This window comes from Entelurus aequoreus, linkage group LG05, assembly GCF_033978785.1.
Source record: "Entelurus aequoreus isolate RoL-2023_Sb linkage group LG05, RoL_Eaeq_v1.1, whole genome shotgun sequence".
NCBI classification, from domain to species: domain Eukaryota; kingdom Metazoa; phylum Chordata; class Actinopteri; order Syngnathiformes; family Syngnathidae; genus Entelurus; species Entelurus aequoreus.
The window spans coordinates 1,983,089-2,003,328 of record NC_084735.1 but is presented as its reverse complement, the minus strand read 5'-3'; the positions used below and the strand labels follow the sequence as shown (position 1 = coordinate 2,003,328).

General features: G+C 37.5%; 1 protein-coding gene across 4 annotated transcripts in view; it reads right to left on the bottom strand.

Moving 5' to 3' along the window:
- The window catches only part of synj1 (synaptojanin 1), an 82,212-nt gene extending 62,035 nt beyond the window's left edge, over positions 1 to 20,177 (bottom strand). For all 4 annotated transcript variants that reach the window (XM_062046754.1, XM_062046756.1, XM_062046755.1 and 1 more), the window contains exons 1-6: positions 20,049 to 20,177; positions 16,417 to 16,573; positions 16,240 to 16,326; positions 13,364 to 13,631; positions 4,781 to 5,006; positions 1,050 to 1,133 (exon numbers count right to left, since the gene is read on the bottom strand). In XM_062046754.1, coding sequence (XP_061902738.1) covers positions 1,050 to 1,133; positions 4,781 to 5,006; positions 13,364 to 13,631; positions 16,240 to 16,326; positions 16,417 to 16,540 — 789 coding nt within the window. In that variant the 5' untranslated portion in view covers positions 16,541 to 16,573; positions 20,049 to 20,177. The remainder of the gene's footprint in view (positions 1 to 1,049; positions 1,134 to 4,780; positions 5,007 to 13,363; positions 13,632 to 16,239; positions 16,327 to 16,416; positions 16,574 to 20,048) is intronic.
- Between the last annotated feature and the right edge of the window lie 63 nt (positions 20,178 to 20,240).

The window sequence follows — 20,240 nt, the reverse complement described above, 5'->3', positions numbered from 1 at the left end:
GGAATCAATAAAGTACTATTTATCTATGTATCTATTTGGTCCGTGCTAATCCATGCTAACATACAATTTCGGCTAGCTGTATGTACATACTGTATTGCATCATTATACCTCGTGTGTAGGTATATTTGAGCTCATTTCATTTCCTTTACTTATGTCCTCTTTGTGTTTCATTGATATTTGCATGTCTCATGACACATTGTCTGTATGTAATATTGGCTGCATTTCTGATGGTTGTTTGTGTGGGTTTTAAATGACCACAGTATAGTGAAAGAGCTTTATCTACTATGGTGACATTGATTCGGTTAAGAATCCTACCACTAGTTTAGTGTGGAGGTCTCGTGCGAAGGAAAGCGTTGGCAAAGGAGAACGAGGACATCGATAGAAGGAACTAAAGCGCTACAGCGGAACCACGAAAGCAGAAGGAAGCGGCAACGTTCTGTCTGAAAACAAGCCCTTGCTGGGGGGGGTTTTCCTCTCCTGTTTGCAGCTTGTGGTCTGGTACCACCTGCGCAGGTGTGAGGGGATGATCAGCGGACTAACAAGTGCTTGGCGGGGATGTTTTCAGACCAGACTCTCACCTGAGCAAAGATGTCTGGGAGCTGAGGAAAACAGAAGAGGGCCCTTTACCAACCACCGCTGCGCAGCTCCCAGTGAGCCTCCTCAAAACTCAGCATCGGGCGGCAGTCTGTGCAGCGCCACCGAGTTGGAGAAAATACAGTCTTCCCTGCTTTGGCGCGTGGCACTGCACAGGCAATCCCTCGATGCTAAACAGCCTGCCCCCCACATCCCAAAACCCAACAAAAGAGGCTTATACCGCTGGAGGGTTTCTATCCGGTCTGTTAGGTTGCCGATTCCCATTCAGGTGCAAGAAAACACCCTTAATCGACGCTTTCTGAACACAGCACGGAGGAAATAAACAGTTCAAAACCACAAAGGGAAAGGCGAAGGTTCTAACTGCGTCTGACACTCGGTCAGTTTGAAGAAAACACAAAAGGTCACAAACACCATTTCAAGTGTTGCTGTGTACAAGCGGACGGCCTTTCCGTTACCTGGATTCCCGGCTGCTCCCAAAACAGCGGAATGGATCCGCGGATCTGAATGAAGGACGACACTCGGTCATCCAGGAAAATAGCCTGTTCAACACACAAGGACACCAGGTTGTCATGGAAATGCTGAACACACGCTAATGTACAGCATGTATATATATATATATACACATAAAGATAAGGTCTTGGTCATTTGAAAAGTGAGGGCACCCCTGGTTTACATCTACAACTTTCTCCGACGCTGCCACAGAAAGACGTGTTTTATGCCACTCCTTTGTTTCGTTTTGTCCACCAAACGTTTTATACTGTGCTTGAATGCACAAAGGTGAGCTTTGTTGATGTTATCGACATGTGCTATCAGTCTACCCCAGGGCAACTGTGGCTACGAAAGTAGCTTACCACCACCAGGTGTGAATGAATGATGGGTTTTTAACATGAAAAGCGACTTTGGGTACTTAGAAAAGCGCTATATAAATTCCAGGTATTAATGGATACAACTAAGGATGGGTACCGCTCTCATTTGAACCGATACGGTACCAATCCATACTTTAGTGCAGTGGTTCTCAAATGGGGGTAGGCGTACCCCTGGGGGTACTTGAAGGTATGCCAAGGGGTATGTGACATTTTTTTTAAATATTCTAAAAATAGCAACAATTCAAAAATCCTTTATAAATATATTTAATCAGAATAGTTTTATTGCCATTGTTTGAGAACGGGTTCACAAACTAGGAATTTTTCTTGGTGCAAACGTTTATTGAATAGTACTTCAACAAAATATGAATGTAAGTTCATAAAGTGAACATCAAATCAAGTAGGCTATTCCATTCATGAGCATAAAGCCAGAGTTTCCCCCATGCCATGATGGTTTGGCCCTCACTAAAATGTCTGTCAAAAAGAAATGCAACAATGCAATATTCAGTGTTGACAGCTAGATTTTTTGTGGAATTGTTCCATAAACATTGATGTTAAAGAATTATTTTTTTGTGAAGAAATGTTTAGAATGAAGTTGATGAATCCAGATCGATCTCTATTACAATCCCCAAAGAGGGCACTTTAAGTTGATGATTACTTCCATGTGTAGAAATCTTTATTTATAATTGAATCACTTGTTTATTTTTGAGAAGTTTTTAGTTATTTGTATATCTTTTTTTTCCCAAATAGTTCAAAAAAGACCGCTACAAATGAGCAATATTTTGCACTGTTATACAATTGAATAAATCAGAAACTGATGACATAGTGCTGTATTTTACTTCTTTCTCTTTTTTTCAACCAAAAATGCTTCGCTCTGATTAGGGGGTACTTGAATTAAAAAAATGTTCACAGGGGGTACATCACTGAAAAAAGGTTGAGAACCACTGCTTTAGTGTGTCAATAAATATTGTTTTTGGTAATAAAACCTTTTTTTTTGTATTGAAACATGTAAAACGAGCGGATTATGATAACTGCTGTCCAGTGCTTGTATCTGGTTTCATTATAATATTTCTGAGTCTCATTTGCAAGTATTACGATAAGTTAATTAGGTAGTTTATGCTGTGTTGGCTAGTCACTTCAGTCTTTTGTTGCGCTCTAAAAAGTGTCAATATTGTAAGTATTTTACTCACTACTAGGGGTGCACAAAAAAATCCATTTACATCCAAACTGTGATTTTTATTCATCCCGATTCTAAACTGAGTCATAATTTTCAAAAATGTATTTAGGAATACATCTTTAATTGTGTTTTTAGGCAATCTAAAAACGGTCGGTATAGCTCGGTTGGTAAAGTGGCCGTGCCAGCAACTTGAGGGTTCCAGGTTCGATCCCTGCTTCCGCCATCCTCGTCACTGCCGTTGTGTCCTTGGGCAAGACACTTTACCCACCTGCTCCCAGTGCCAGCCACACTGGTTTAAATGTAACCTAGATATTGGGTTTCACTATGTAAAAGCGCTATATAAATATAATTCAATCAATATAACTCAATCTCTACGCAACCAGCAGGAGCTTTTCTAACCTGTAACCTATTTTGAAAAATGTAAATTATAATTACTACACCAAATAACACATTGCAAAAACCAGGAATTGTGTTGAACCGAGAATCGATTCAAAATCAAACCGTCACCCCAGGAATGGGATCGAATCTTTAGGTGCCCAAAGATTCACAACCCTACTTATTACGCCCCAGCTGTTTGATGGTAACATGCACCTACTAGACTACTGCAACGCACTTCTTGTCGGGATCCCCAGCAAAAACGTCCAGAAGCTACAATACGTACAAAATAGTGCTGCTAGCATCCTGATCAGAGTGCGGAAATATGACCATATCACACCAACTCTCAAATCCCTTCACTGGCTTCCTGTTCCACTCAGGATTGAATTCAAAGTCTCCCTATTAACCCACCAGTGCCTCCATGGAAATGCCCCCCTCTACCTCAAAGAACTACTCACCCCCAAATCCTCCACACGACACACCTCCGCTCCGGACAGGCTAACCTCCTCCAACCTCTGAGGACAAAGCTACGAACAATGGGAGACCGGGCTTTCTGCTCCGCCGCTCCCAGTCTGTGGAACGCTCTCCCTGACCACCTGAGGGCACCACAGACTGTGGATGCTTTTAAAAAAGGCTTAAAAACTCTTCTTTTTAAAAAAAGCCTTTTTTTAGATATATGCATACTAGTTTTAGCTATATGGCTGTTCTAGTTTTTATTTTTATTTATTTTTTTATTATCTTTTTATTTTTTATTTAATTTTTTTTAATACACTGTAGCACTTTGAGGTTGTTTACGCAATGTAAAGTGCTTTTTATAAATACAATCTATTATTATTATTACCTACTCAGTGGCCTAGTGGTTATAGCGTGTCCGCCCTGAGATGGGTAAGTTGTGAGTTCAAACCCTGGTCGAGTCATACCAAAGACTACAAAAATGGGAGCCGTTACCTCCCTGCTTGACACTCAGCATCAAGGGTTGGAATTGGGGGTTAAATCACCAAAAAGCTGCCCACTGCTCCCCTCACCTCCCAGGTGGTGAACAAGGGGATGGGTCAAATGCAGAGGACACATCTAGTGTGTGTGTGACAATCATTGGTACTTTAACTTGAACTCAACTTTAACCTTAATTGTGGTTTTCATTAACAAATTTGGAGGTGAAATCACTATGTAAAATCGCTAATGCTAATTAGTAGCATGTCAATAGCAAAGCCAATGTATATTAGCATCGAGCTAACCCATTTTTGGAAAAGCTCAGCTTCACTTAAACTACGCCGGAGCGTTTTTTTTGAGTCAATTGCTTTGTTGGCTTTGAAAATTGCAACATTACCGATAAGTAGTTTGACCGAGTTCGCTCTCAGTGCTGCTGGAGTGATCGGCAAAGAGACGGCAAAATGGGCGCGATGTCCCGCGCAACCCAGGTACCAAAACATGGCACTGTCTTGGTACCGGATTCGGTTCCCATCCCGGGTTTACAACAACACACTTGCTTGGGATGTCCCACCAATGAGATCACCAAAGCAGCAGGAACGTTTAAAGAGGAGAAGCCCGAAGCCAAGAGGAACTTTTCTTAAAATGTGTCCAAAAACTACACACAAACTAACAAAGCTTCCATTTATAAATCTCACTGCCGCCGCCAACAGATAACCAGTGTTTAAACAAACTATTTACTTAGAGCGTGCAAGCCACACCCCCGAGGCGGCGACCGCATCAAACCACTTCATCAAACGACGCGGAACCGACACGGAGCGCGACGGTTCTGCCAGTCAATCACCTGTTCCGTTTCCACAAAGTTGGCCACCTGCCCGTCGTCGTTGGTGCCGCGCACGTTGAAGCGCGTGCCGGCCCGCTCCGAGCTGAGGCGGGAGAAGATGCAGGCCTTGGCTTGCTTGTGTCCGGCGTAGATGGTCCTGATCTCCACGCCGCCGCACATCAGCCGCAGGAGCCAGTCGTCGCAGTTGACGCCGTAGTGCTTCAGGTGCAGGTGCAGGGACTGGTTCCTGACAGGCCACACACACACACACTTCAGCATTTAAAGTAAGGGTGTCCAAACTTTTTCCACTGAGGGCCACACACTGAAAACATGCAGGAGCCATTTTGATATTTTTCATTTTCAAAACCAATATATATATATATATATATATATATATATATATATATATATATATATATATATATATATATATATATATATATATATATATATATATATATATATATATATATATATATATATATATATATATATATATATATATTACAGATGTCCGATAATATTGGTCTGCCGATATTATCGGACGATAAATGCGTTAAAATGTAATATCGGAAATTATCGGTATCGTTTTTTTTTATTATCAGTATCGTTTTTAAAAAAAATTAAATCCACATAAAAAACACAAGATACACTTACAATTAGTGCACCAACCCAAAAAACCTCCCGCCCCCATTTACACTCATTCACACAAAAGGGTTGTTTCTTTCTGTTATTAATATTCTGCTTCCTACATTATATATCAATATATATCAATACAGTCTGCAAGGGATACAGTCCGTAAGCACACATGATTGTGCGTGCTGCTGCTCCACTAATAGTACTAACCTTTAACACTTCATTTTACTCATTTTCATTCATTACTAGTTTCTATGTAACTGTTTTTATATTGTTTTACTTTCTTTTTTATTCAAGAAAATGTTTTTAATTTATTTATCTTATTTTATTTGATTAATTTTTTTAAAAAGTACCTTATCTTCACCATACCTGGTTGTCCAAATTAGGCATAATAATGTGTTAATTCCACGACTGCATATATCGGTTGATATCGGTATCGGTTGATATCGGTATCGGTAATTAAAGAGTTGGACAATATCGGCATATCGGATATCGGCAAAAAGCCATTATCGGACATCCCTAATATATATATATATATATATTTTTTTTAACCATTAGGGGTCCCCTCAAGTTCGGTCCCGAGGACCCGGAAGGGTTTCAGTTGTAAAAATGTTAAAAATAAGTAGGGATGTCCGATAATATCGGACTGCCGATATTATCGGCCGATAAATGCTTTAAAGTGTAATATTGGAAATTATCGGTATCGGTTTCAAAAAGTAAAATGTATGACTTTTTAAAGGCCTACTGAAATGAATTTTTTTGATTTAAACGGGGATAGCAGATCTATTCTGTGTCATACTTGATCATTTCGCGATATTGTTATATTTTGGCTGAAAGGATTTAGTAGAGAACGACGACGATAAAGATCGCAACTTTTGGTATCTGACAAAAAAAAGGCTTGCCCCTACCGGAAGTAGCGTGGCGTAGTCAGTTGAACATTTCCGCAAAGTTCCCTATTGTTTACAGTGATGGCGGCCAAAAGTGAGAGCGATTCGGACCGGGAAAGCGACGATTTCCCCATTAATTTGAGCGAGGATGAAAGATTTGTGGATGAGGAAAGCGGAAGTGAAGGACTAGTGGGGAGTGGAAGCGATTCAGATAGGGAAGATGCTGTGAGAGGCGGGTGGGACCTGATATTCAGCTGGGAATGACTACAACAGTAAATAAACACAAGACTAGAGATGTCCGATAATATCGGTCTGCCGATATTATCGGCCGATAAATGCGTTAAAATGTAATATCGGAAATTATCGGTATCGTTTTTTTTATTATCAGTATCGTTTTTTTTTTCTTGTTTTTTTTTTATTTTATTAAATCCACATAAAAAATACAAGATACACTTACAATTAGTGCACCAACCCAAAAAACCTCCCTCCCCCATTTACACTCATTCACACAAAAGGGTTGTTTCTTTCTGTTATTAATATTAATTATATATCAATATATATCAATACAGTCTGCAAGGGATACAGTCCGTAAGCACACATGATTGTGCGTGCTGCTGCTCCACTAATAGTACTAACCTTTAACAGTTAATTTTACAAATTTTCATTAATTACTAGTTTCTATGTAACTGTTTTTGTATTGTTTTACTTTCTTTTTTATTTAAGAAAATGTTTTTAATTTATTTATCTTATTTTATTTGATTCATTTTTTTAAAAAGTACCTTATCTTCACCATACCTGGTTGTCCAAATTAGGCATAATAATGTGTTAATTCCACGACTGTATATATCAGTTGATATTGGTATCGGTAATTAAAGAGTTGGACAATATCAGCATATCGGATATCGGCAAAAAGCCATTATCGGACATCCCTAATATATATATATATATATATATATATATATATATATATATATATATATATATATATATATATATATATATATATATATATATATATATATATATATATATATATATATATATATATTTTTTTTTTTTTAACCATTAGGGGTCCCCTCAACTTCGGTCCCGAGGACCCGGAAGGGTCTCAGTTGTAAAAATGTTAAAAATAAGTAGGGATTTATCGGCCGATATTATCGGCCGATAAATGCTTTAAAGTGTAATATTGGAAATTATCGGTATCGGTTTCAAAAAGTAAAATGTATGACTTTTTAAAGGCCTACTGAAATGATTTTTTTTCATTTAAACGGGGATAGCAGATCTATTCTATGTGTCATACTTGATCATTTCGCGATATTGCCATATTTTGGCTGAAAGGATTTAGTAGAGAACGACAACGATAAAGATCGCAACTTTTGGTATCTGACAAAAAAAAGGCTTGCCCCTACCGGAAGTAGCGTGGCGTAGTCAGTTGAACATTTCCGCAAAGTTCCCTATTGTTTACAATGATGGCGGCCAGAAGTGAGAGCGATTCGGACCGGGAAAGCGACGATTTCCCCATTAATTTGAGTGAGGATGAAAGATTTGTGGATGAGGAAAGTGCAAGTGAAGGACTAGTGGGGAGTGGAAGCGATTCAGATAGGGAAGATGCTGTGAGAGGCGGGTGGGACCTGATATTCAGCTGGGAATGACTACAACAGTAAATAAACACAAGACATATATATACTCTATTAGCCACAACACAACCAGGCTTATATTTAATATGCCACAAATTAATCCCGCATAACAAACACCTAGGTGTTTGTTATGCTAGCTCCTAGCTCCCGTCCATATAACCCGCCAATACAATTCAAACACCTGCACAACACACACAATCACTCAGCCCAAAGGACCGTTCACCTAACCCAAGGTTCATAAAGCTTATATATTTACCCAAAGTTACGTACGTGACACGCACGTACGGGCAAGTGATCAAATGTTTGGAAGCGCAGCTGCGTACTCACGGTAGCGCGTCTGCGTCTGTGTATCCAAATCAAAGTAATCCTGGTAAGAGTCTGTGTTGTCCAAGTTCTTCGATCCTGACTGCATCTTTCGGGAATGTAAACAATGAAACACCGGCTGTGTTGTGTTGCTGCTGACTTCCCTCGCAAAATACTCCGCTTCGCACCGACAACTTTCTTCTTTGCTTGCTCAGCTTCTTTCTCCATAATGCAATGAACAAATTGCAACAGATTCACCAACACAGATGTCCAGAATACTGTGGAATAATGACATGAAAACAGAGCTATTTTGTATTGGCTTCATTGGGGTATCCATACTTCTGTTTCGCTGGCTACGTCACGCGCATACGTTATCATCCAAAGGCGTTTTCAACCGGAAGCTTAGCGGGAAATTTAAAATGTCACTTTATAAGTTAACCCGGCCGTATTGGCATGTGTTGCAATGTTAAGATTTCATCATTGATATATAAACTATCAGACTGCGTGGTCGCTAGTAGTGGCTTTCAGTAGGCCTTTACAACGCCGCTGTGTACACGGACGTAGGGAGAAGTACAGAGCGCCAATAAACCTTGAAGGCACTGCCTTTGCGTGCCGGCCCAGTCACATAATATCTACGCCTTTTCACACACACACACAAGTGAATGCCAAGCATAGTTGGTCAACAGCCATACAGATCACACTGAGGGTGACCGTATAAACAACTTTAACACTGCTACAAATATGCGTCACACTGTGAACCCACACCAAAAACAAGAATGACAAACACATTTCGGGAGAACATCCGCACCGTAACACAACAGAACAAATACCCAGAACCCCTTGCAGCACTAACTCTTCCGGGACGCTACAATATACACCCCGCTGCCGCCTAAAAACCCAGCCCCACCCAACCCCGCCCACCTCAACCTCCTCATGCTCTCTCAGGGAGAGCAAGTCCCAAATTCCAAGCTGCTGTTTTGAGGCATGTTAAAAAAAATAATGCACTTTGTGACTTCAATAATAAATATGGCAGTGCCATGTTGGCACTTTTTTCCCCCATAACTTGAGTTGATTTATTTTGGAAAACCTTTGTTACATTGTTTAATGCATCCAGCGGGGCATCACAACAAAATCAGGCATAATAATGTGTTAATTCCACGACTGTATATATCGGTTGATATCGGAATCGGTAATCAAGAGATGGACAATATCGGAATATCGGATATCGGCAAAAAAAGCCATTATTGGACATCTCTAAAAATAAGTCATGTATTATTTATATATTTTTTGTTTATTCATTAAATGCTTAACTCTCTTGATAAACTTCAGGTCTGTCCGTCGATATACAAAATAAAAAAAAATAAAAAAAATGTGTTTATAGCAATTTCACAAAACATGCAATACTTTCCCCCCTCTGAGTGAAATATTTGATTGGAGCCTTAAATAGGTCAATTAGTCATAGAAACAATTCAAACAAAAAGTATTCAAAGCACTTCACTTTTGACAAATCTATTGGACAGAAATATTGCAGTTTCTTGTTGTTATGTTTTATTTTAGGTACAGTGTTACAATAGCTGCTTAGCTAGTAAAGACACATCTTTGTGCGGCCAGTCAGTACATTTAAAATGGCATTTTATTGTGTTAGGTCTGCTTCACACTTTTTTGTTTTGGTGAAACAATTTGAACACTTTTGTAATGGAACATAAATGTAATTTCACGCATAAATTGTATCTTTTTAAGTGCAAATGTAATTATTTCTAACACGGCTCGGATTGGGGATCGAACCCAGAACGGCTGCCTTACGAGATCAGCGCTAACGCTGCAGTTGGGGGAAATTTGCCGTCACCAGGAAGGGGCTAAGAATACGTTTGTGGTAAAATTTCATTTCAAGCTCCCTGTCATTCATGAATCCACATTTTACATGTGCTTTGTAAAAGGGGTCCTTATGGCGTCCCTTTTAACTTTTAAAAATACTATTACAAAAAAAAACCCCATAAAAAGTAGAATAAAAGAGCAAATGTAACGATAAAAAGTTGCAATATTGACTAATAAATAGTTTTCTGTTTTTTTTTTACCTTAAAATTGTCATTGCTCAAAAAATAAGAATTAAAATCAATGTTGATATGAATTATTGACCTATTGAAGGCTCCATTTAAATCAAATATACTACTTTGAAATATTTTTGGGGGATAATATTGCATATTTTTTTGCATTTGCCATATAAATAAAACAAGGTTTCTTTTAAACATAAGAAAACATTAAAAATAATAAAATCTTACAATTGACAGATAGATCTGAAGTTGATCTAGAAATTTAAGCGTTGAAAGTAAAAATAGTAAGTATTGATATATGACTTATTTTTAACACTTTTATGAGCGGGGTCCTTTTGGACACCCAAGACCAGAGGTGACCAACGTGGTGCCCGCGGGCACCAGGTAGCCTGTAAGGACCAGATGAGTAGCCCGCTGGCCTGTTCTAAAAATAGCTCAAATAGCAGCACTTACCAGTGAGCTGCCTCTATTTTTTAAATGTTATTTATTTACTAGCAAGCTGGTCTCGCTTTGCCCGACATTTTTAATTCTAAGAGAGACAAAACTCAAATAGAATTTGAAAATCCAAGAAAATATTTTAAAGACTTGGTCTTCACTTGTTTAAATAAATGCATTATTTTTTTTACTTTGCCTCTTATAACTTTCAGAAAGACAATTTTAGAGAAAAAATACAACCTTAAAAATGATTTTAGGATTTTTAAACACATATACCTTTTTACCTTTTAAATTCCTTCCTCTTCTTTCCTGACAATTTAAATCAATGTTCAAGTAAAAAAAAAAGTTTTTATTGTAAAGAATAATAAATACATTTTAATTTAATTCTTCATTTTAGCTTCTGTTTTTTCGACGAATAATTTTTGTGAAATATTTCTTCAAACTTATTATGATTAAAATTCCAAAAAATTATTCTGGCAAATCTACAAAATCTGTAGAATCAAATTTAAATCTTATTTCAAAGTCTTTTGAATTTCTTTTAAAATTTTTGTTCTGGAAAATCTAGAAGAAATAATGACTTGTCTTTGTTAGAAATATAGCTTGGTCCAATTTGTTATATATTTTAACAAAGTGCAGATTGTATTTTAACCTATTTAAAACATGTCATCAAAATTCTAAAATTAATCTTAGTCAGGAAAAATTACTAATGATGTTCCATAAATTATTTTTTATTTTTTTTTCAAAAAGATTCGAATTAGCTAGTTTTTCTCTTCTTTTTTTCGGTTGAATTTTTAATTTTGAAGAGTCAAAATTGAAGATGAACTATGTTTCAAAATTTTATTGTCATTTTTTTCGTGTTTTCTCCTCTTTTAAACCGTTCAATTAAGTGTAAATATCATTAATTATTAATAATAACATAGAGTTAAAGGTAAATTGAGCAAATTGGCTATTTTCGGCAATTTATTGAAGTGTGTATCAAACTGGTAGCCCTTCGCATTAATCACTACCCAAGAAGTAGCTCTTGCTTTCAAAAAGGTTGGTGACCCCTGCCCAAGACCTTAGTGTCTCTTTTTTTAATTTTTTTTTTTTATGTATCATTGTTTTGTTTTCTTATAGATGCTTTTATTTTATTAATTTTTTTTCCCCCTGTATTGTGTAGTTATAATTATTTGCTTTTACTTGTAATTGTATTTAGTTTGTGGACCCCAGGAAGACTAGTGGGTTGTTGTGGCAACCAGCTAATGGGGACCCTTAATAAGAAATAAAAATCAAATTGCTCAAAAAAAACAATGAACAAAAGTAAAGTTGTTATATTAAAAAATTAAATATGAAAAAATGGCATATTTTGTATTTTTGCCAGAGAACATGATTTTCCTTGATAAAAAGGGCATACCACAAAATAATTCAAACTTTATGTCAACAGACAGATCTGAAGTTGATAATTAAGCATTGAAAGTAAAAAATATACTAATATATAACGTATTTTAAACATTTTCATGACTGAGACCCTTTTGGGTCCCCAGGATCTTTAACATTCACCAAAATTGAGGGGAGCTCTAATGGTTTCAAAAATTATTGTATTGGTTTGCGCTGCTGACCTGTCTCCGTTCGGGATGGTCTCCCAGCTGGCCCCACTATGGACTGGACTCTCACTATTATGTTAGATCCACTATGGACTGGACTCTCACTATTATGTTAGATCCACTATGGACTGGACTCTCACTATTATGTTAGATCCACTATGGACTGGACTCTCACTATTATGTTAGATCCACTATGGACTGGACTCACACTATTATGTTAGATCCACTATGGACTGGACTCTCACTATTATGTTAGATCCACTATGGACTGGACTCTCACACTATTATGTTAGATCCACTATGGACTGGACTCTCACACTATTATGTTAGATCCACTATGGACTGGACTCTCACTATTATGTTAGATCCACTATGGACTGGACTCTCACAATATTATGTTAGATCCACTATGGACTGGACTCTCACAATATTATGTTAGATCCACTATGGACTGGACTCTCACACTATTATGTTAGATCCACTATGGACTGGACTCTCACAATATTATGTTAGATCCACTATGGACTGGACTCTCACAATATTATGTTAGATCCACTATGGACTGGACTCTCACAATATTATGTTAGATCCACTATGGACTGGACTCTCACACTATTATGTTAGATCCACTATGGACTGGACTCTCACACTATTATGTTAGATCCACTATAGACTGGACTCTCACACTATTATGTTAGATCCACTATAGACTGGACTCTCACACTATTATGTTAGATCCACTATGGACTGGACTCTCACAATATTATGGGGGGGTCCCCACATCTGCGGTCCCCTCCAAGGTTTCTCATTGTCCCATTGGGTTGAGTTTTTCCTTACCCTGATGTGGGATCTGAGCCGAGGATGTCGTTGTGGCTTGTGCAGCCCTTTGAGACACTCGTGATTTAGGGCTATATAAATAAACATTGATTGATTGATTGGAAAATGACAAATATCAAAATAACCCCTGCATGCTTTCATTCCTCAGTGGAAAAACCTTAAACCTCTCGTCAATACGATGAACTTCCCTCCAGATATGTTCGTCTACTAGTCTCAAAAGGACCCCACGCCCTACCAGAAGAAGCGGTTGTCCGTGGTGTCTTCAAGAATCCTCCGCCGGGCGTTGAGGCTCAGGTCCATGCTGACGCCGGTGGACGACCAGGCGAAGTAGAAGTGCCCCGAGTTCAGCACTTTCCGCACCTCGGCGATGCGCTCCTCGTCCCCGGAGTCGTTCTTCAGCGATATGAAGTCTGTCTGCGTCACCCGGAAGACCTCCGACTCCTGCACCTTGCCCACGGAGCTGCAGCCGCTCACCACTACCAGGCTGTGGAGCATGGAGTCACCTGCCGCACAAAAGAGATGCCTTGTTTTTTAAGGGAGGTTTGCCACTGAAGTCTTTTAATCCTGTCAGTGTTTCTTCCTTGTTGCCATGGCAGCCTTGGTCGACCACACACACAGACACACACTGATGGTGCGTTCCATTAGTACTGGGAAGTCGGAATCTCCGAGTTCCTAATCGGAATTTCAACTGGGATGCCCCTTGAGGTGGGATTTCCGACTCGGAAAGTCGGAGCATTCTCCCCACACTGCAAAAACTGAAATCTAAGTAAGATGAAATATCTCAAATAAGGGCGATATTTGCTTCTTTTCTGTCTGATGAGATCATTCTCCTCACTAAGCAGATTTTATGTTAGTGTTTTACTTGTTTTAAGGGTTTTGGTCCTAAATGATGTCAGTAAGATATTACAGCTTGTTGCTGAGATTTGATGAGCTATATTGAGTAAAACATGCTTGAAACTAGAATATCGACTGATGCAAAGCTGTGTCATCAACACTCACAAGTATAAAACTACTTTTTTAAAGTAATAATTTATACTTCAAGCATGAAAAAAAAAATCATGCCGAGCGCATATCATTATGTCAAGATAATGGCCCTAGCATTTACTTCATTTAAGAATATTTTTCAACATATTGAGCAAAAAGGTCTCTTTTTTTTCGACCAAGAAAAGTGCACTTGTTATTAGTGAGAATATACTTATTTTTAAGGTATTTTTGGGTTCATTGAAGTTAGTTAATTTGACTTGTTTTGGAAAGTCTTGACAAGCCAAATTTTCTTGTTCTATTTGCAGATAATTTTGCTTAGTTCAAATAAAATCAGACTCATTTTTGTATTTTTGAACACTGACTTTTTGCAGTGCACCCTTGAGTTCAGTTCAAAGATGGCTGCTCTGGATGTAAACAACGATGTCCACTTCTATAATACCCGTTATTAGCACTTCAGATGAGTTTTTGTCGCAGTATTGATTGATTGATTGATTGAGACTTTTATTAGTAGGTTGCACAGTGAAGTACATATTCCGTACAATTGACCACTAAATGGTAACACCCCAATAAGTTTTTCAACTTGTTTAAGTCGGGGTCCACTTAAATTGATTCATGATACAGATATATACTATCATATATACTATCATCATAATACAGTCATCACACAAGATAATCACATTGAATTATTTACATTATTTACAATCAGGGGTGTGGAGGGGGGGGGGTAGGATATGGACATCAAGTAGTGGACATAGAGAGAGAGAGAGAGAGAGAGAGAGAGAGAGAGAGATCAGAAGGCATAAGAAAAAGTATCTGCATTTGATTGTTTACATTTGATTGTTAGCAATCCGGGGAGGGTGTTAGTTTAGGGTTGTAGCTGCCTGGAGGTGAACTTTTATTGCGGTTTTGAAGGAGGATAGAGATGCCCTTTCTTTTATACCTGTTGGGAGCGCATTCCACATTGATGTGGCATAGAAAGAGAATGAGTTAAGACCTTTGTTAGTTCGGAATTTGAGTTTAACATGGTTAGTGGAGCTCCCCCTGGTGTTGTGGTTATGGCGGTCATTTACGTTAAGGAAGTAGTTTGACATGTACTTCGCTATCAGGGAGGTGTAGCGGATTTTATAGACCAGGCTCAGTGCAAGTTGTTTAACTCTGTCCTCCACCTTGAGCCAGCCCACTTTGGAGAAGTGGGTAGGAGTGAGGTGGGATCTGGGGTGGAGGTCTAGAAGTAACCTGACTAGCTTGTTCTGAGATGTTTGGAGTTTAGATTTGAGGGTTTTGGAGGTGCTAGGGTACCAGGAGGTGCATGCGTAATGGAAAAAGGGTTAAACGAGAGTTCCCGCCAGAATCCTCAAGGTGCTTTTGTTGACCAGAGAGGAGATTCTGTAGAGAAATCTCATTCGTTGGTTATATATATATATATATAAATGTGAAAGTTAAACTCCTACCTTGTTTACTTTCATGACGACCTATTTAAAGCTTTGTAATCAATCAGAAATATCAAGCAGCATAAAGTCAAACATGGATAAGTGTGGAGAGCATTTAAATGGGTGTAATTTAAAAAAATTTCATGATGATGGGAATTTTTTTATTTATAAATAATATCCACAAAATTCAATGAGCAGGTTGTTTTATGTGTGACCATTTGTGTTGACTTTTTGTGCCGGTTGATTTTTTTCTTCTTCTGCACTATGACTAGGAAAGGTTGTTTGGATTGGGTCATAGAAGTATAAAGCTGTGCTTGTGACACCAAGAAAGAACACATCATGATCGCTGACCTGAGTTTCCCACAATGTCCACAAGATTGTGACAGTTTGCCACCCGTCAGACCCCTGGGTATTTAAATGTAATATGAAAGCACGACCAGGTTGCTTATTGAGATTGAAGTGCCAAACTAAAGACACATACAACGTTATGTCGCTACTGGTCCCACCTTTCCTAAAACATCATGTTCAAAAACAACTTAAAGCCTTGTCTAGCTGTTAACTGACATGTACTATTCCTGTTTAAATAACTTTTACTGCAAATGAATATCAATATTATCAGCCTCATTGACTACTTATAATGGGTATCGGTCGATCTCTAACTCAAACAGACTTGCTAAAACGAACATCTGTCGCTCACCAAGATTGAGGCGGAGCACCCCCAAGATTCCATAGGCGTCAACGATCTTGGAGTATGTGTTTTTGATGGCTTCCTTCTCAGCTGCCGCTAGAAAACCAAGGGGGAGAGAAAATATGAGAAGTTCTGTGTGAAATATTCATCGCGATACAATCCGTGACCTCCATGAGGATCCCTTACACAGGACGGCAACGGCCCCGGATTCAAACATGAGGCATTCCTCCCGGCCCCGAGTCTCCACGATGACACTGTAGGGCGGCGGGTCCAGCTTGTGGTAAATGCGATAACCTTTGCTGAAGGCCATTATTGATCCAAGATGGAAGGACCTATATTGGGACTAAGAAAAGACATTAGATGCAGAATACTTGATAAGCAAGAACAGTTATAGGACTAAGAGATGCAGATACAATGTCCCCCGCCTGGCAACTGGACTAAAAAATTACACTTTTAAAAAGTACTTTTATTTTTTATTTATTTAACTTTATTGTATTCATTTACTTTTTGTTTTTTGGATTCACTTTTATGGTTCCTTATCCTGATGTACAGTAGGTCAAGTGTACAGTCCACACACTAGGTAGGGTAATACATTTACATTTAATATGTCCTAATCTTTATTCTAATTGTATTTATATATATATGTATATGTACATATATATATATATATATATATATATATATATATATATATATATATATATATATATATATACATACTCACACACAATGTATACATATATAATACATACAAAACACATATGTAATACATAAATATATTATTCAAGAGATATACATGCTATAAACACTGAAGCACAGTATATATATATATATATATATATATATACACATACATATATACACACACATCCATCCATTTATTTTCTACCACTTATCTAATATACATACATATGTGCATATATATGTATATATATATATATATATATATATATATATATATATATATATATATATATATATATATATATATATATATATATATATATATATATATATATATATACATACACACACACACACACACACACAGGTATATATATATATGTATGTATATATATATATATATTAGGTAGGGCTGCAACGAACAATTAATTTGATAATCGATTAATCTGTCTATTATTACTTCGATTAATCGATTAATAATCAGATAAAAGAGACAAACTACATTTCTATCCTATCCAGTATTTTATTGGAAAAAAAACAGCATACTGGCACCATACTTATTTTGATGATTGTTTCTCAGCTGTTTGTACATGTTGCAGTTTATAAATAAAGGTTTATTAAAAAAAAATAAAAAAATGCGCATAGCATAGATCCAACGAATCGATGACTAAATTAATCGGCAACTATTTCAATAATCGATTTTAATCGATTAGTTGTTGCAGCCCTAATATTAGGGCTGCAACAACTAATCGATTAAAATCGATTATAAAAATAGTTGGCGATTAATTTAGTCATCGATTCGTTGGATCTATGCTATGCGCATGCGCAGAGGCAATTTTTTTTTTTATATAAACCTTTATTTATAAACTGCAACATGTACAAACAGCTGAGAAACAATAATCAAAATAAGTATGGTGCCAGTATGCTGTTTTTTTTCCAATAAAAAGCTGGAAAGGATAGAAATGTAGTTTGTCTCTTTTATCCGATTATTAATCGATTAATCTAAGTAATTATCGACAGATTAATCGATTATCAAATTAATCGTTAGTTGCAGCCCTAATATATATATATATATATATATAGTATATATATGTGTGTAATGTGTATATATGTATATACATATGTACATATATATATATATACTGTATATATATATATATATATATACTGTGTATATATATATATATATATATATATATATATATATATATATATATATATATATATATATATATATATATATATATATATATATATATACATACATACACACGTTACAAAGTTATTTAGGTTAGGGAACATTGAAAATAGCAATGTCACTGTCAGAGAATGGTGCTATAGGACCACCGTAAGAAATATTTACAGTAAAAAAAAAAAAAGGAATACAATTACTGCCAATATTTCAGTATAATTCTGACCAATGCAGTAATATATGTGTCAAGGTCAATTATTCTGCGCCACATTTTATTTTATAACAGCTACCAGTGATTATTCTGTTGCAAAAAAACAGTTTAAAAAAGAAAGAAAAATAACTATAATAACGACCCAGTCTTTTGAACGGCTCTTTTAAAGAAACAGCTCCACAAGATCCGACTCCCCTTAAAGAGCCATGAATCCCATCTCAAATAGGGCTACAAATTAGGGGTGCGCAAAAAAGTCTGAATCGCGATTCTTTTTCGCCCGATTCTAAATCAATTAATAATTTTCAAAAGTCGAAAAACATTTTTTTTATAACAAATTTTTCGACCATCTCTGTGCAACCACACAAAGCTTTTCTAACCTGTAACCTGTTTTTTTTAAATTACATATTATTATTATACCAAATAATACATTGCCAGAATGGATTCTGAATTAAATCGTCACCCCAAGAATTGGAATTGAATCAAATTGCTACGTGCCCAAGATTCTCACCCCTGCTACATATGACTACATTGTGTCACGATGCAAGCTAGGCAATGAGCTAAAAATCCTTTTGCCAGCTCATTGACCGGCACAGCTCTTAAGGCTCCAGTAAAGTGAGGTTGATACGTACAACCGCACAACATTAGCAGCAACAAACTCTACATGGTTGCATATACATCACTTCACCCTGGGGCTGAGCCGATAAATCAATATCAATACAGATTGCGATAGACACGTAATCGATACCAATAAAAAAATGCATTCGATAAATATATTTTTTTGGGGGTCGAAAGAAACCGGACGTTGCGAAGCAAGGTTGGTAAGCATGCTAACAGCCAATCAGATAAGAGTATCAACCACCACGTTTGGTTGCGCCATATTGTTGTCTGGCGGTCGATTATTTGCATGGAGTGAGAAGAGAAAGTAAAAATAAAGAAAAACGGGACTAAAACAGGAAAAGTCACCCTGACAGTATGGCAGATTTTTGGATTTTCCCCCAAGGGGACCGTAGTCAGACCAGTGTGGTCTGTATATGACGCAAGGCAAGACCGCTAATAACGCACCACCTTAGCCGCGCTCGCCCTTTAGAGCACAGCTGGAGTAAGTAGTTCTTCTCAGGTTTCTCTATATTTACACTCATTTTCTTACACTTTATGGAGCATCTCTTACATATTCCTAATTTTAAGAGCTTATTGTTGATTGTTTCAGTATTTTACACGGTTTGTGTTGACATTTCGTTTCCTTTATAATCAGAGGAAGATTACATTTGGGAAAAAAAAAAAAAAAAAAAGTACATGAGATATTTTCTTATCCTGGTCCTTGTTTTCGATAGGTCATAAGAATGTCAATAATCATCGATATAAAAACATTTATATCGCGATACACCTGAGGGTTGACTTTGAATTCCTAAGAATGCACTTCAACGGGGAAAAAAATGTGACTTAATATGTCGAACAAGAGCATCGCTAGTTAGAAGCCATTGGGGTAAAAGAGGCCGGCGGGCTGACACAGTAAAGTCACGACTTGAGTCGCCACAAGCGCAGCTAGCGCTAACATCGCCTCGTCAATGCGGTTTCACGTATTTATCGATTAATTAGCGCGATAACGCACCGGACGGGCAACAATGACGTCATCTATCAGCCGGCTAACTAACACATTAGCCCGGTTAGCTTTAGCTTGCTAGCATACTCGCTGCTACCTTACGAATACCACGCGTTCGGGCAGTTCGTTACCTAAACAAACAACCCCTTTTCCGGATGCGGGTTGTTCATAAAAATAAATAAAAATGCCTCCGGTGGTTCCAGCGTCAAGTCCACAGAGTGTCGACGTGAAGGAGGACCGCTCGCCGCTGAGCCTCTGCTGTCACAACACGGACACCCCCCTGCGGCGGCGCGGTGGTACAGTCCGCGGCTATGCTAAGCTAA